This window comes from Nicotiana tabacum, chromosome 11 (genome assembly GCF_000715075.1).
Source record: "Nicotiana tabacum cultivar K326 chromosome 11, ASM71507v2, whole genome shotgun sequence".
NCBI classification, from domain to species: Eukaryota; Viridiplantae; Streptophyta; class Magnoliopsida; order Solanales; family Solanaceae; genus Nicotiana; species Nicotiana tabacum.
This window is the reverse complement of record NC_134090.1, coordinates 24,876,555-24,893,122: the sequence shown is the minus strand read 5'-3', so window position 1 is coordinate 24,893,122 and position 16,568 is coordinate 24,876,555. Positions and strand designations below refer to the sequence as shown.

General features: G+C 34.9%; 1 protein-coding gene across 3 annotated transcripts; it reads right to left on the bottom strand.

Annotated features, from left to right (window-relative positions):
* Window positions 1-791: 791 nt before the first annotated feature.
* On the bottom strand, window positions 792-13,426 carry LOC107802662 (uncharacterized). Of its 3 annotated transcripts, XR_001651863.2 has the most exons (11): window positions 13,268-13,426; window positions 13,001-13,154; window positions 11,488-11,548; window positions 11,211-11,343; window positions 10,914-11,037; window positions 10,414-10,470; window positions 10,204-10,300; window positions 3,036-3,243; window positions 2,516-2,598; window positions 1,305-1,365; window positions 1,136-1,212 (listed from the first exon to the last, which is right to left on the bottom strand). XR_001651863.2 is itself a non-coding variant. In XM_016626199.2 (10 exons), exons 1-10 carry the CDS (start codon window positions 13,348-13,350, stop codon window positions 1,147-1,149), a joined length of 1,044 nt encoding a protein of 347 aa, XP_016481685.1. In that variant the 5' UTR covers window positions 13,351-13,426; the 3' UTR covers window positions 792-1,146. The 3 variants fall into 3 exon arrangements, 1 of the variants encoding a protein (XP_016481685.1); XM_016626199.2 differs by lacking the exon at window positions 2,516-2,598 and having other exon boundaries at window positions 792-1,212; XR_012696473.1 differs by lacking the exon at window positions 1,136-1,212 and having other exon boundaries at window positions 1,300-1,365; window positions 2,516-2,663.
* Window positions 13,427-16,568: the final 3,142 nt, after the last annotated feature.

Below are 16,568 nucleotides of genomic sequence, written 5' to 3'. Positions count from 1 at the left end.
ATTGCACTTCAGATGCACTTAAGGCCAAATAGGTCTGAAATGCAACCAATGGTTTCGTGCACTTACGGCCAATAAGTCTGAAGTGAAAAATTGCACTTCAGATACACTTAAGGCCAAAAGGTCTAAGTGTAAACGTTTTCCTACACTTAAGGCCAATAAGTTTGAAGTGAAAAGTTGTACTTCAGATGCACTTAAAACCAAAAGGTCTGAAATGCAGCCAATGTTTTCATACACTTATGGCCAAATGGGCTTGAAGTGCAAATTGCCTAAAAACAGAAATTTGCTCTTTGCATTTTAACAATCCAATATATAATTTAATACTTAAATCTACCCCATATAACCTCAAATTTGAAACATAACCTCCAAATATCATCAAGAACAAACCGCAATCGTCAATTTGTCAAAACAACAATAAATCTAACAAACCCAATTTGTAATTAAGAAAAAGAAAAGGAAGAAACCCTAAGCAATAGTAAAAAATAAAGCGCCACAACAGTTCACTATTGTAAAATATCATAAACTACCTTAAAATATGTTTACAAACACTATATAAAATCATGTTACCAGAAGAAGAAGAACGAAGAAGAAGAAGAAGAAGAAACAGGAAAAAAGGCCTTAAGTTGTTTAAACAGTGGGTACAAGTTAAAAAAAATTAAAAGTGGGTACAGATTAAATGGAAGCGACCAAATAGGGCACCTCGTGCAATTTTTACGAATATGATGTATCTCCGACAATCAATATTTAAAAATTCGAAAGATACCAAAAGAAAAAAAAAAGTTTGCAAACATGAATACATAAACTCAAGACAGTGAAATATTTATCAATACAGTTACAAAAAAATATAACCTTTCGTTTCTTTTGGAACCAACATCTAAAAGTAGTGCAATGTCTAAAAAACTACAAAATTGTAGCTTATTATTCCAACAGAAAATCCCGAAGGTGTAAAAATATAATAAGGTAAAAGATGAGAAACCATTAAAATCTTCATGTGACAACAGAAGGTTGATATTAGAAATTTGCTATGAATTTCCCTTCCTATTCTCTTTAATGGAAATTTTCTTGACACGATAAATGTAGCAGCCATTCGTGCTTTTATGCCAATCCAAGACAGGGAAATTGAGACTTGCAAGGAGCAATGTTTGCAACTCAATCGCTTTCCGTTGAACAGAGATGAGACGCGAGCTTGACTACTCCGTGCATTGATGAATCATTCTACAATTTAAGAAGACATAGGACTAGGGAAATGACAAGCAATTTATAATAGGAGAATGATCAGACTTATAGTTCATCAAAGAATTTCTTACCAGATAGAGAATGTCAAAAGCTTTTCGGTAGCTTTCTAGAGAGCTTTCCACTTTGTCATTCCTGCAACAATCTCGTGTAAGTTTAGCAACTATAGCACATATGCAACTTGGTCTAAGATAAGAGCAGGGCAAGTAGACATTAAATCAACATGACTAAAATGTCACACAGCTTTAAATCTGGTCTTGTTCTCATGCTTTGTGAAACTCAATATGAGCAAACTTCATTATGCTTTGAGTTCCGCACCATTTTTATTAGCTCTATGCACAGAGAGGGGATTTTCACCATTTGCATTGTCATAGAAGATGGAAACTGGAAAGCTCTTATCAAGAAAAGATAAAACTTTTGAGGATCTGTATTGTTAACCCAATGTTAAGTATAGCTGAAACAAGTCTGCAATTTGTTAATTATTTCTCCTTCTCATCCTTAATGACATGGAGGTCAGTTCAGTGCACTTTCTATCACATGCCCTAAATGAAGTTGCAAATATGTTAAAAAGCATTGTCAAACCAAAAGCCCCTAATGAAAATATATATATATATTCTTTTTCTTTGAGTGACAAAGAAGAAACAACGTCACAAAAGATTTTAACGCAAAAACTGTACAAAAATATCTTGGCAAACCATTAGGTCAAAGACTGGGGGAAAATATATCCATTCGAACTTCAGCAGGCAGTCAGTGAAAAATCTCCTAATAATCACGAACTCTACAAAATCCACAGATTAATAATTTTCTCTTGTTTCCAAAATAGTGAATAGTATAATTTGGAAGCTTGTTGACCTGTGAAAAGATTAAAATATGGTTTGAAGCCTAAATTAGGCTGAAGTACCCTTCCACCCTTGATTACAACATCACAGATTGAAATAAGGAGAAGAAAAGTTGGTTAGCCTGTCAAGAGTTTAATCCTCAAGAAAGTTGAAACCAATATTGGAACTTATGGTATGGACCCAAGCTGCATATGCTTTTATTGAGTAGTGAAGGGGAGCCTGGAGCAACGGTAAAGATGTCTCCGTGTGACCTATAGGTCATGGGTTCGAGCCGTGGAAACAGCCACTAATGCTTGCATAAGAGTAGGCTGCACTTCATGCAACGGGGTAATTCCTTTCTTTACCATTGAAAAACGACCATAGGACATGGAGTTGTCAACCATCTAAATATAACTCTTCAAGATTTCAGAGAATAAAAAAATGTGTCAGAGAGAACTGATGCTCACCAATGTCTTTCTTGTGGTCGCAAGTTCTTCACTTCAGCTTTATCCATTTAGAGACTTGGGCTAAATGTTCCCATTTCATCTTACTGTTAATGATTTGACAAATTTGAAGAGATCTTAACAACAACAACATTGCAGCCTTACCCCTGCCCTGTGAAGAAATCTAAAATGGAAGCTTATCTTGGAAAACTCAAAGCCTTATGACTGGAAAAGATTGCAAATTTCATTGATAGTGGAACACCATTTCCTACTTCGATTATGGGATGTGAGCACCTAATTTCTCTAACTATGGGGTTACATCAATTATAATTACAATCAATAAGCCTGGCTATCGCATGCACCAACTTGAGGTCATCTCTCACACACATTCTCAAACTTTCTACTTCTCTCTCTAGCTTATTTAAGTGGTTTGAGGTATTGGCAATGTATTCATTCTATGAGCAGTGAATGTTCTCTGTTCTCTGATATCTCTGTTAGTTTTTTGTCAAAATTGATGAATAAGAAGACATGATGAGATACTTACAGAAATCCCACAGATATTCTTGTTTCATAGTCCAAGCCGTCTGACATTCCCAAATCTCCAATGTGGTCACCAAGAAGTAGCACATTAGTTCTCTTCTTTAATGAAGATTTCTCATCACCCAGTCCATTCAGGTCATCGCAGTGATCGTGAAGTGGTGCAGCCATGTCAAGTGCATGCTCATTCTTGTTTAGTACATGGATTGTCTTACCTGCAGGTTCAGTTAGTGTTCTTAATTTTAGAAAAAAAAGGATATAAATGACCAACAATACAAGAAATATCCATGCAATTTACTTTGCTTGATATGCCTCTCCAGACCAAATATGTATAAAAGCTTAGTATCTAACGATAACTACTAGGATCGAGATGTTCAGCCAATGATCAGATATTAATCAATTGATATCTTAATTGCAACTGATATCTTCTTTATCAATTCGTTACAGGGCTTGAACTCCACTCCTAAACTAATTTATACTGCATAGAAGAATCTCAATGATTTAGTCTTTTAGTGTTCATGTGTTTTCAGAATTTAGATTTCCAAACTTACATTACCCTTATAAATGCCCAAAACTATGGAGGACAAACTCGCATTTATTTGGAAAAATAAAACTCAAAAGAATCATAAAAGAATTCGTCCTTATTTGTTTCAATCAATCAAATTAGTTAATCAACTATGCCTTAATGTACCAATCTACATGAGGTCTCTGATTTTGAATCCTCTGTATAGTCTACTGTATTTGGACATATTTCATTGTGATATTGGAGTAATGTGGTTTAAGGCAAATTAAGAGCTCTCTGACTCTAGTCTCTCTCTAAATTTACACTTACCCTACCAAGTGTAACAATAGCAAAATTTTAATTGCAACTGATATCTTCTTTATCAATTTGATTGGAAAAAAATAATAATAATAAATGGTTTAAGTTTATTTGTCGGTGAAATTATGTTTTAATAATTGTACGTACAAAATAAACTAAAGATAGTGTTCTAGTAATTCGGTATAAGAGTATGGACTATCTTCCCTTTTTCATTTCTTAAAAACTCTAGTATCTAGGCCAACTCGTACACACCTCCACTAATCCACCAAGTTACCTGCTGCTTCCTACCAGCACAGAATAACTCTATCTACCATGGTTTAGTCAGATAGAACTATCAAATAATTGTCATTATAGAGAAATATATTGGAATATCATCATTTTGTAATAATTTAGCTATTTAATATTTTAATCTTATTAAATTAAAACATAAAAAATGTGAGGATGCAACAAATAAATTTTATTCTTAAAGAGAGAACTTTACTACCCTTATCCCAATTTTTATGACACAATTACTGAACTTTTCTTGACAAAGAGTTAAAATATTTCTTCAAATATTTTAAATCTTCAAGAAGGTCGGTCTGTAGTACTTTATTTAGACTGTTTTATTTTTAAAAGATATTCATGTATCCCAAAATCCAAAATTAGACTGTTCGACCCGCATTTTTTGGATAACCGTGGCATTTGTTTTGAGTCAAAACAGTTTATTATTAATATTTTTGTTGAATGATGGAGGATTTCCAAGAAGATATTCTCCATATCAAGATTTGATCCTCTAAGATTTGTCCATATCAAGTTTTGATTCTCTAAGATCTTTCCGTATCAAATTTTGATTCTTTGTTTTATTTTATTTTGTATAATCCCAGATTTTATGGGATTTTGTTTCTAACCTCTTCTTGTATATAAAGTCATGTATATGACATTCAAAAATATGAATGAAATTATTCAAGTTTCTTACTCTTTCCACATGGTATCAGAGCCTTAGGCTTATTACTGACAGATTTTTTTCATTCATCCATCTTTTCATCACATTTGTCCTCTTTATTCCGCCCAAGGGTTGAAACCATTTGAAAACCATGTCCGAAGAGAGTACTATTGCGAATACTCCAGTCTCTGAAAATATTTCTGCCACTGTAGAGCATAGCTCTACAGTTTCAACTGGAGATTTACAAAACATTCAAGCATCTTATCGGTTGAATGGGAAAAATTATCTAAAATGGTCTCAGCTTGTTCGTACCTTTCTAAAAGGTAAAGGAAAATTAGGACATCTCCTCGGTACAAGACCATCCAAAGAAGACCCCAAGTTTGATGCATGGGATGAACATGATTCAATGGTGATGTCATGGTTATGGAACTTCATGCTTCCAGAAATTAGTGATATTGTTATGTTTCTGAATACTGCTAAGGAAATTTGGGATGCAGTGAAGGAGGCATACAATAAAGTTCATGATGCTGCTAGGATCTATGAAACAAAAACAAAATTATCTGCAACAAAACAGGGAGCTCGATCTGCCACTGAATATTCTAACCCTTTACAGGGGTTATGGCAAGAGATGGATCACTATCAATGCATTCAAATGCGTTGCACAGACGATGTTGTAATTTTGAAAAGATTTATTGAAAAAGAAAGGATTTATGATTTTCTTGCAGGGCTAAATGCAGAGTTTGATGCTGTACGAGTGCAAATTTTAGGAAAAGAAGATCTGCCATCATTGAATGAGACAATGGCCATTATACGGACAGAGGAAGGACGGAGGAGTGTTATGCTTGAAACTCAAATAAATGAAGGATCAGTTCTTATGACAGGGACAAATAAAAAAGAATCTGGAGTTTCACAATTGGAGAGCACTATCAAGCCCGCAAGTTCATTCAAACCGATTGTCAACAGGGACAATCTTTACTGCACTTACTGCAAAAAGTACCGGCACACGAGAGAGATGTTGGAAACTCAATGGTAAACCTCCAACCAAAAATACTTTTGATGGAACGCAGGCACACATTGCTAGCAGCCCTCATGTTGATAAAAAAAGTCCATTAGTCCCAGAATTCAACAAAGAAGATATTGAGAAATTGAAGACATTGCTGGAATCTCTGGAGATATCATCTTCGGCAGGTAGTTGTTCAATGGCCGTTGCAAGTATTTCTTCCACTTTTGTTGCTAATGTTAGAGACAAATTTTCTCAAATGTGGGTGGTTGATTCCGGGGCAACTGATCATATGACTTGTTCCTCCCATCTCTTTATATCATAATCACTTTGCCCTAGCTATAAAAAAATAACTATAGCCGATGGTTCAGTTATTACTGCAGTTGGCCAAGGAGACATACAACTGGGAAAGTCTTTGATACTTAAGAATGTTCTTCATATCCCAAAGTTATTTGCAAATCTCATTTCTGTCCACAAAGTCACCAAAGATTCCAAATGCAAAGTAACTTTTTTCTCTTCATATTGTGCATTTCAGAAACAGGACACGAAGGAGATGATTGGGTGTGCTAGTGAGAAAGGTGGTCTTTATTTTCTGGATTTTCACAATGGTGGAGATACAATTAAGAATTCCTTATCTAGTTCATTCTTGTTTGAATCTGTTATGTCCAATAAAGAGAGAGTTTGGCTCTATCATCGTCGCTTAGGTCATCCTTCTTTTTATGTAATCAAGCTAATGTTTCCATCGTTATTTAAAAATTTGGTTGTTGAGTCTTTTCATTATGAAGATTGTGAAATCGCAAAACATAAACGTGTTTCCTTTCCAATAAGCAACAAAAGATGTCAGACTCCATTTTCTCTTATTCATAGTGATGTATGGGACCCTCTTCCATTCCTAATATTTCCGGTGCTAGATGGTTTGTGTCATTCATTGATGATTGTACAAGAGTAACATGGATCTATTTGTTAAAGCAAAAATCAGATGTCAGTCACGTTCTTCCTACCTTTTTTTATCTGGTTAAAACCCAATTTGATGTGACAATTAAAAGATTCCGTTCTGATAATGCCAAGGACTACTTCAATCAAAACCTCTCTGTTTTCTTCAAAAATGAGGGAATTATTCACGAATCTTCATGTGTCAATACTCCTCAACAAAATGGGATAGTGGTGAGAAGAAACGGTTTGTTACTTTGACATTACTAGATCACTATTGTTTCACAAAAGGGTTCCAAATCAGTATTGGGGGGAAGCTGTCCTAACTGCTGCATATCTTAGTAACAGAATACCATCAAGAATTCTGAATTTTAAGAGCCCACTTGATACTCTTAGGAATTTCTTCCCGAATTTCGAAAATTCCAGTAAATTGATTCCTAGAATCTTTAGGAGTATTGCCTATGTTCACATTCATTCTCAGAATAGAGGCAAATTAGATCCACATGCTCTTAAGTGTGTTTTCATTGGATATTCTCCTACTCAAAAAGGATATAAGTGTTACCAACCATCAACCACGAAGTTTTTTGTTTCAGCTGATGTCATATTTGATGAAAGTGAGTTATTTTTTAAAAATTCTTACATTCAGGGGGAGTCATTGGATGGAAAAGGATCTCTAGACTTATCACTACTTGATTTGTCTATTCCTAGCCATGACAAATCCTTATCTATGTCCTTGCCTGAGTCACCATCTCTTAACTCATCTGAGTCTCTAAATCCTAATGAACCTATTGAGTCTTCTAATCTTGATATAGATAAAGGAATTCAAGAAAGTAATCCACCATTGCAGGTTTATTCCAGAAGAAAGAGGCTAACTGATCAAACTACTCAACCACAATTATCTCATGTTCCTACTCCTAATGCCTATCCTGAACCTGCTGAACCATTAGAAACACCAAACCAAACTGATCATGAAGATCATAGCCAACCAAATGATCTTGACCTTCCCATTGCACTTAGAAAAGGAACCAGAACCTGCACACAACACCCTTTGTGCCTTTCCTTGACATGTCAAAACCTATCCCCAAGCCATAAAGCTTTTCTTAGTAACCTCCACACAATTCCTGTTCCAAAAAATTTGTCCGGAGCATTAGGCAACAAAGGGTGGGAAGAAGCTATGAAGGTGGAAATGGAAGCATTGCAGAAGAATAAAACTTGGGAAATGGTGGAATTACCAAAAGGGAAAAAGTCGGTAGGGTGTAGATGGGTGTTTACCGTGAAATACACGTCCGATGGGTCTATAGAAAGATTTAAAGCACGTTTGGTAGCAAAGGGTTACACACAGACCTATGGAATTGATTATTTGGAGACTTTTGCCCCAGTGGCAAAAATGAATACAGTGAGGATCTTATTGTCATTGGCTGCGATTTTTAGTTGGAACCTACAGCAATTTGATGTTAAAAATGCTTTTCTACATGGAGATTTAGATGAGGAGATCTATATGGAGGTACCACCTGGTTTTGAAAGCAAGAAGGGAATGGTATGTAGACTGAAGAAGGCACTCTATGGACTAAACCAATCACCCCGTGCATGGTTTGGAAGATTTACAAAGGTTATGATCAAGCTAGGCTATCAGCAGAGTCAAGGAGACCACACCTTGTTCATAAGGCACTCAAAAACAGGAAAGGTAACTGCTTTACTAGTCTATGTAGATGATATCATAGTAACAGGTGATGATTCAGAGGAGATACACAATTTGAAGAATTGTTTACTCAAGGAATTTGATATCAAAGATCTTGGAAAATTAAAGTATTTTTTGGGAATTGAAGTAGCACATTCTAAACAAGGAATCTTTATTTCCCAACAAAAATATGTGCTTGATTTGTTGAAAGAAACAGGAAAATTAGGATGTAAATCAGTTGTCACACCAATTGAATATAATCATGGGTTGTGTAATTCTCCAGAAGATTTTGTGGTAGATAAAGGCTCGTATCAAAGGCTTGTAAGGAAATTGATCTACTTGTCCCATACAAGGCCAGACATTGTTTTTGCTGTAAGTGTCGTTAGCCAATTTATGCATGACCCTAGAGAAATGCATCTCCAAGCGGCGAACAGGATTCTACAATATCTTAAAGGAAGCCTCGGAAAAGGAATACTATACAGAAGAGGAGGAGACATGGTTTTAGAGGCTTATACTGATGCGGATTATGCTGGTTCATTAATGGATCGAAGGTCAACTTCTGGATGCTGTACCTTTTTAGGAGGAAATCTTGTGACTTGGAGAAGTAAAAAACAGAATGTGGTGGCCAGATCAAGTGCAGAATCCGAGTTCAGATCTATGGCGATGAGAGTTTGTGAGTTGTTATGGTTAAAGATAATCCTTGATGATTTGAAGATAAGATGGGAAGGACATATGAGACTATATTGTAACAATAAATCAGCAATAAGTATAGCTCATAATCCTGTACAGCATGATCGCACTAAGCATATTGAGGTAGATAGACACTTCATTAAGGAGAAATTAGATAGTGGACTCATCTATACACCATTTGTATCTACAAAAAATCAATTGGCCGATGTTTTAACAAAAGGACTGCCAAACAATGTGTTTCAAGACCTGATAAGCAAGCTAGGAATGGAAGATATCCATTCACCAGCTTGAGGGGGAGTGTTGAATGATGGAGGATTTCCAAGAAGATATTCTTCATATCAAGATTTGTCCATATCAAGTTTTGATTCTCTAAGATCTTTCTATATCAAATTTTGATTCTTTGTTTTATTTTATTTTATATAATCCCAGATTTTATGGGATTTTGTTAGATTTTATGGGATTTTGTTTCTAACCTCTTCTTGTATATAAAGCCATGTATATGACATTCAAAAATATGAATGAAATTATTCAAGTTTCTTACTCTTTCCACAATTTGAACTATAATTTTATACTCAAATGTCTCTATATTCAAGAATTTGATATAGATTAAACGGAGAAAGCTATTTTTCACAAGTTAACTCAGATGTTTCAAGATATGTTACTAAACATAAATGACAAAGTATCTTTCATTCTACATTTATGCAAGTGTGTTACTTTTAAATAGTGAATTTAACTTATATAGACCAATTTTATATTTATTTTTTTGATAAGGTCTTATATAAATAAATGACTAATTGATCCGTAGTAACAACTAACTACCCTCTTTTTTGAGTTACTAATCCACACTACAGAAAATCGCCTGTGGTTGGTCGTTAAATAACCTGATAGCTTAAATTCTTTATATTCTTTATATATTGTCAGAATATAAGAAAATAAAACTCTTTATCTAACTAGAGCAGCTTATGCCTCCGTTGAAGCTTAAACTTACAACTTAAAGGCAATTCCCAAACTTTGAGGAATAGCTAAAATTTGGTAGCCCATGCAAATTTATTATGAATCAAAACATCAGTGGAAACTGCTTAAAGCACTCTTTAAAGCAAGCGAAAAGAACACCTCTAATGGTGATAGGTGATACCTTTAAATGACTGTAGGCGACCATTTTCGTCAAACACCATCCTGTTGGAGACAATTCTAACGTTCTTGAAAGATCTATGAACTTTCTGCTTCAGCACCTGCCAAACCAAAAAGATGAGAGACATCGTATCTAAAGCCAAATTGGACAAATGTGACACAATCGCATCCACCTGTTATGCATCAAGACCACTGACAAGCCTGAAGAACTAACCTCCTCTATTATGTCAGCTAAACCTGCAGAGAATATAAGTACAGGGACACCTTTTTCCTGCATATCAAACAGATCCAACTCATTATGAAGCAATCATAGGAGAGAGTATAAGGTCAAAAGGAAACTCTTCTGAGAAGAGCTTTTCTAGGATAAATTGACTAACAACTTCGGCATGAGCATTCAATTTTTTTTTCTCTAAAACAAAATTTGAATGGTGGTTAAGCCTGATATTCTAGGACTTTCAACGGTCGAAAAACAAAAAACAAAAACAGAAAGAAAAGAAAAATAATCTTGGCATTTCCTAAAAGGTTCTTAACATCTTAGATTGGTCCTATTATCTATACTTTAGCTCTTCGTGGAACTAAACCATCAGTTCTTTCTAATAGAAATTCCAATTCACGTGAGAAAATCCCAATGGATCATATATGTTGCATTGACATTCATCAAACATCATCTCAAGAAGTCTCAGAAAACAACAGCTGATAGTGGCTATACTGTACCTCTAAAAGTTCAAAAAGTTCAGTTACACCATCTCGGAATGCAATTGTGGCTTCAGCCACGGAATTTTGAATTGCATTGTATGTAAGGCCTCCTTCAATGAGAAGAGCATGTGTTTTTTCCCACCTGCAGAAAATAAGTTGGACATTAACACAGGCCATGGTACTCGTACAATCTACAAGAATATTAATATTATCCTTAAAAACTTCAAATTTATGTATTTCACATTTCACTTGTCAAAAACTCAAGAAAATGCAATAGTATATCCGATTATAGCAGTACAAAATCATGACACATACCACTCTACCATGAGCTTGGCTTTCTCATCAAGGGGAATAGCCGGATCAAATTCTAAGGGATGATAATAATCATATAACGTCTGCCTCTTGACATTGTACTCAGGATCCTCCTGCTGTAAAAGATTATGACTGCCTACAAAATTTGTTTTCTTGAGAAGTCATTCACTTGTGACCTAAGCCCTAAGGAGCATATATCGAATTGTATGCTATTGAATATGCAGTCTGTTCCAGCCAAGCTATCATAATAGGACAATGTTGTATGGAGTGGATAACATACTTTGGCCTCGACAACCATTGATCCAGTACTTTGTCAATGTGGCATCGAAATCTGCAATTACCTAGGATGTTGAAATAGTTTAGTACGTAGAAGGAAAAAGCAATTAGAACAAGGTGAAATATGCATGGATATGTGCACACACACATGTTTGAGACTGTATCTAAGAGAAGTAATGTCCATTAACAAATGCTCATGGTTCTGGACTTAGGTCATACAAAACACGGAGCCAACCGCTATAGCGTCCTGCCAAACCATATGGAACTGACAAGTAGATTCTACAAAGATTTAACATCCATAATTTGGTTTTAAAACAGCACACAAGAAAAGATTGATATAGCGCTAGGCTGGAATAACCAGGACTAATAATTGTATGTCATGCACCCTAACTCATCCTCGTGTTTCATCTCCATTCTATTAAAATTACCTATCTAATTACCCGCTCCTACTTTGATCTAGACGGACCAGTACCAAGATCAAGTCGACAAACAGTATCAGTTCAAACTCAAGACCACAAAAGTGTTTACTTTGATATCAGATCTAACCTCCGCTTTCCAGGTGCAATTAAGCAAGCACGTCCAGGAAGTACAAGAGGCAATGAGCTCGGCACATGTAGCCCTTGATTAACCAAATCTTAAATAATTTTTTGACCACTTAAAAGAAGTTAAAAATCAGATAGAAACTTGGGAAAGCTGGTTATAGTTGATCCTCAATAACAGAACTTTTCAGGAAGCATGCCATGATTTATACAAATCCAGCCTATTAGATTTCACTTCTAAAAGTATATCCTGCTTGCAAGCAACCAATATTCAGATGCGCACTTTCCTTGTAGTTTATATAAGGGCCTAGAGATTGGTAAATGTCAGTACAAGCTCAATTAACCACTTACAAGTTTACCTAATCACAAATTTAACATCACAGCCAAGAAGCAGGAAATGTTAAACTACTTCGATCCTCACACAAAAGATAAAGAATGAAGCCTTAACTGTGAAAATAATAAGTTATTGAGGAAGTTCTACATATATACCCAAGACTAACACCAATGCTCCTTAGATAACAACTTCCTTCAAGGGAAAACATTTTATCATACAAGTAAATAAAAAAGTGCATTGATCAGATTAACAAGCAATACAACAATGTCTTAAATTCAGACGTCATTGAATTTGTACTTTTAGTCCCTGAACGATCAACAAATTCTGAATTTGGTCCTTGTTTTATTTGGTTAAACACATTTAACCTTCAACAATCGAAATGTGCACTATCGATCCTTTTGCTGGTGAATCTTCACAAATTCAACAAATGATTGGCTGTTAAACTATCTAATTAACCATCAAAAATGTTAAATTTGTATTGTTACTCTATATTAGAAGGTAATATCGGTCTCAAAATAATTAAATATAACATATTTACTACTTAAAAGGAGCGAAAAACACTCCATTTGGGAATGAAGATGAATCATTGCGTTGTTCTCAATTAAAATTCGTCACCCAACAAAATAAAAAAACGGGAACAAAACCTGGAGCTTTGCAGGACCGGCAAGGCGAATTGCAGATATTTTCTTTTGCAACAAATTAGGATTATCCACTACAACTAAATGTGACTCAGAGCCATTAACAACTACTTGCTCCATTTGTGCCTGATTTTTACCACTCTGGCTGCAACACCACACTCTGTTTACAATTATGTAAAAATGTGTCATCAATTTTAAGAAAAAATTGGTTACATGCATTTCGTATGTTTAACATTCTAGTGATAAACATTAGGTGTATGTAAAAGAATTTACCTGAAATTGTAGCGAAAAGAGAAGAGGCGAGGAAAAGGGTTATAATAATAAATGGGATTATAATGATGAAGCCGATAACCCATAGTATAGTGTAGTATAGGGAGAACAAAGAGTGACTGAGAGGTTCAGTCTGTAATACTAGAGTTGTAGTCCTAGTTTTTTGTAGAATGCCTTTTATGCCACTCTTTCTTAATCTTTTTTTGTCAATTAGTTTGGTTTTGGAGGATTGGGCAAGAGAAGGAGAATAATAAAAAGAAAAATTAAAAATTTGTGGGATTAAAATGAGTCACTTGCTAATTCTTAGTGCTAAACATTAAGACTAGAGATCAATTAGTCTCAAAGCTTCAACAGTTAGGAAATAAGAGGGTATTTAAGCTATTTTAGCACATTTGACCGATGTAAAACTAGGCTATTTCCTATAACAACAAAGGGCCAAATATATCCTTGTACTATGAGAAAAGGTTTAAATATACCCTTTGTTATACTTTAGGTCCAAATATATCCTTGTTGTAATACTATTGGTTCAAATATACCCCTCCTCCGTTAAGTTTGTCCAAGGTGGAAATCCACTCCTACGTGGCGCTGATATTTGATGAGGTGGATGTCACATGGCATGCCACCTCACCATCCCTAATCCATATATAAAAGACAGATTTGAAATACAATATTTTTCATGGTAGCAGTAATGGTGGCAATAGTGGTGGAGGGAAAGGAAATTTTAGTAGTGGAAAAAAAATAGAAGAGAGTGGTAAAATGGGTTAGGGGCGCTGAGATGGCAAGCCATGTGGCATTCACCTCATCAAATGTTAGTGTCACGTAGGATTGAATGTCTACTTTGGATAAACTTAACGGAAAAAAGGTATATTTGAACTAATAGTATAACGACAGGGATATATTTGGACTCAAAGTATAATAAGGGATACATATAAACCTTTTCTGATAGTATAGTGGTATATTTGACCATTTTCCGTTCGTATAATTCAAGGGTAAATTTGTACCTTTAGTTTTAAACTAAAAGCCTCCTCCAACCAATATAGAAGGTTGTGTAAAACTAGGACAAAAAATAATAATGAGAATTTTTATGAGCTAATAAATTAACAAAAGATATTTATAAGACAAATTGAATACGACATGGACACCTTTAGATCTTTTCCCCTTTTTTGTTTTGGGTTTAAATTTTTTATTTTTTACAAAATTGAGAATAAGAAGAGAGCGTGTCCAAAAAGGGGGGGAAAAAGGGGAAATGGTCAAATATGCTCATTTACTATGCGAAAAGGATCACATTTATCCTCCGTTATACTTTTGGTATAAAAGTGCCCCCAACATTAATTTAATGGTTTAAATATATCTCTCTTTTGTTAAAGTTATCCAAGGTAGACACTCATTCCCATATAGCTCTATAATTTGATGACATGAATACCTCGTGACATGCCATCTCATCAGCCACAACCTATCTTACCCCTCCGCTTACCGTCACTACCATTTTCACCACATTCAGCTCTCAGTCATACATGCATCCTTACTATAAGCATGAAAATCAACAATTCTAGCTTACGGCCTCCAAAAACGATACCAAATTCTTGGAGCAAAATACCACCAGAACTATGCAAAACAAAACAAACCCAAATAAAAGATCAGTAAGTATCAGGAATGGACAACTCTATTGTAAAACTCCTGAAATAATACCAATTTTTGTAGAAAATACAATTAGCATTATGCAATAGAAACCCAAAAACAAAAAATTTACAGCTCATAAGTTAACACCTCCATCATAAAATTTCTAAAACGGTACAATATTTGGAGAAATTCTCAACTACAATTAGGTAAGAGAAAACAACAAAAAAAATATATTCATAAAGCATCAAAAGTTCACAAACTCCATGAAAAACTTCAAAATAGTACTAATTTTATAAGTGGGCAAAATATAACAACCCAAAACAATAGTTTTTCCAAGCATAAGAAGTCACAAGCCTTATGTAAAATTTCCTAAGATGGTAGGTTGTTGTAGAGAAATATAACCAAAACAAGGCAAAAGAAGACAACAAAATCACAGATTTCACTTGGAAGAATCTTTTTTTACAATTATAGTGTTAAAATTCCGGAAGTAATATCAATTATATAAATAAAAATACAGCAAGATGCGGAGGAAGGTCTATCGTAGAGTAAAGGTGGAGGTGGTGAAACGGTAGTCATTATGGTGGTGATGGTGGTGGTGGTTGCAATGGTAGTTGATGAGCGCAAAATCGGTGTATAAAACTTAGGCTCGCTAGTCAAAGATAGTATAATATTAATTATCTCCACAGGGATTGGGTTAAATAATGCTCAAAGAAATCTTCAGTTTAACACTATTCAGGACAATCAACCTTTAAATTTGTGTTATTAACAAATTAAGAATAAAAACTAAGATTCTCAATTGTGAATGAATAATGAAAAATTAGAACTAAGTGGCAACGATTGAATATCAAAGTGAGAAACAAGGGCTTTGACAAGATAAGTAATCAACTAAAACTGTGGGCAACTCTATGTTATGCTCACTCTTAAATTCTATTGACTCTTCCGAACCAACATATCTTGAGAATTTAAATTCTTCTTCCGAATGAATTCGAGTGCGCTAAATAACCTAATGATATGTGCTGAGAGAATATGCAATAATATGTTGAACGAATGATCTTACAAAGAACATCTCCCGACTATTCTTCTACTTGGGTCAATTAATAACTTTGTTAGCTCTTCTGATTACCTAGAGAGTCGTGAAATCAACCCAAACGAGATAACATAGTACAAGTTGCAGCAACACTTCTCTTTCGATTAAAGTAAAATCACAATTAGCCTTGCAATTCAATTAATAACACCCCCACACTTAGCTTTTGCCTGTCCCCAGCAAATCTAAAATGAAAATGCTCCTAACACTACAACCACCTTAGATAAGTGGCCGGCTAAGATCAACTTGATACCATCCTGGGGTCACGTTCAACCTCAACCCTGGTCATGACATTCCACTAGTGCTGTGGTCAAATTGGCGCCAAATCCTCGATACACCTCACAAGAAATAAACAGTGCTCATTCACACACCAATTGTAATTAACGGCCCAGGGAAGTACATTACAATCGCTCTCTCACAAAGAAGTGAATCATGCTTTTAAAAGTACCATAAGCTTGACTATCGTGTAAATCTCTACGAATGTAGGAATAGCCTCATCTAGATCATGTAGGACTATATATTTTGTTGTAACGTAGGCTATGGGACGGGTTGGATATAATTTGTATAAGAGTATCTACACCTCCCTAAGTACTTTAATAC

What these genes read in the sequence shown, in the direction of transcription:
- LOC107802662 (XM_016626199.2), bottom strand. Translation starts at nt 13,350, where the DNA reads ATGGGTTATCGGCTTCATCATTATAATCCCATTTATTATTATAACCCT. An exon ending in TAGCTGACATAATAGAGGAG is followed by an intron (nt 10,301 to 10,413) that starts GTTAGTTCTTCA and finishes TTGGTTTGGCAG; the next exon opens with GTGCTGAAGCAGAAAGTTCA. An exon ending in AGAATATCTGTGGGATTTCT is followed by an intron (nt 1,366 to 3,035) that starts GTAAGTATCTCA and finishes AGATTGTTGCAG; the next exon opens with GAATGACAAAGTGGAAAGCT.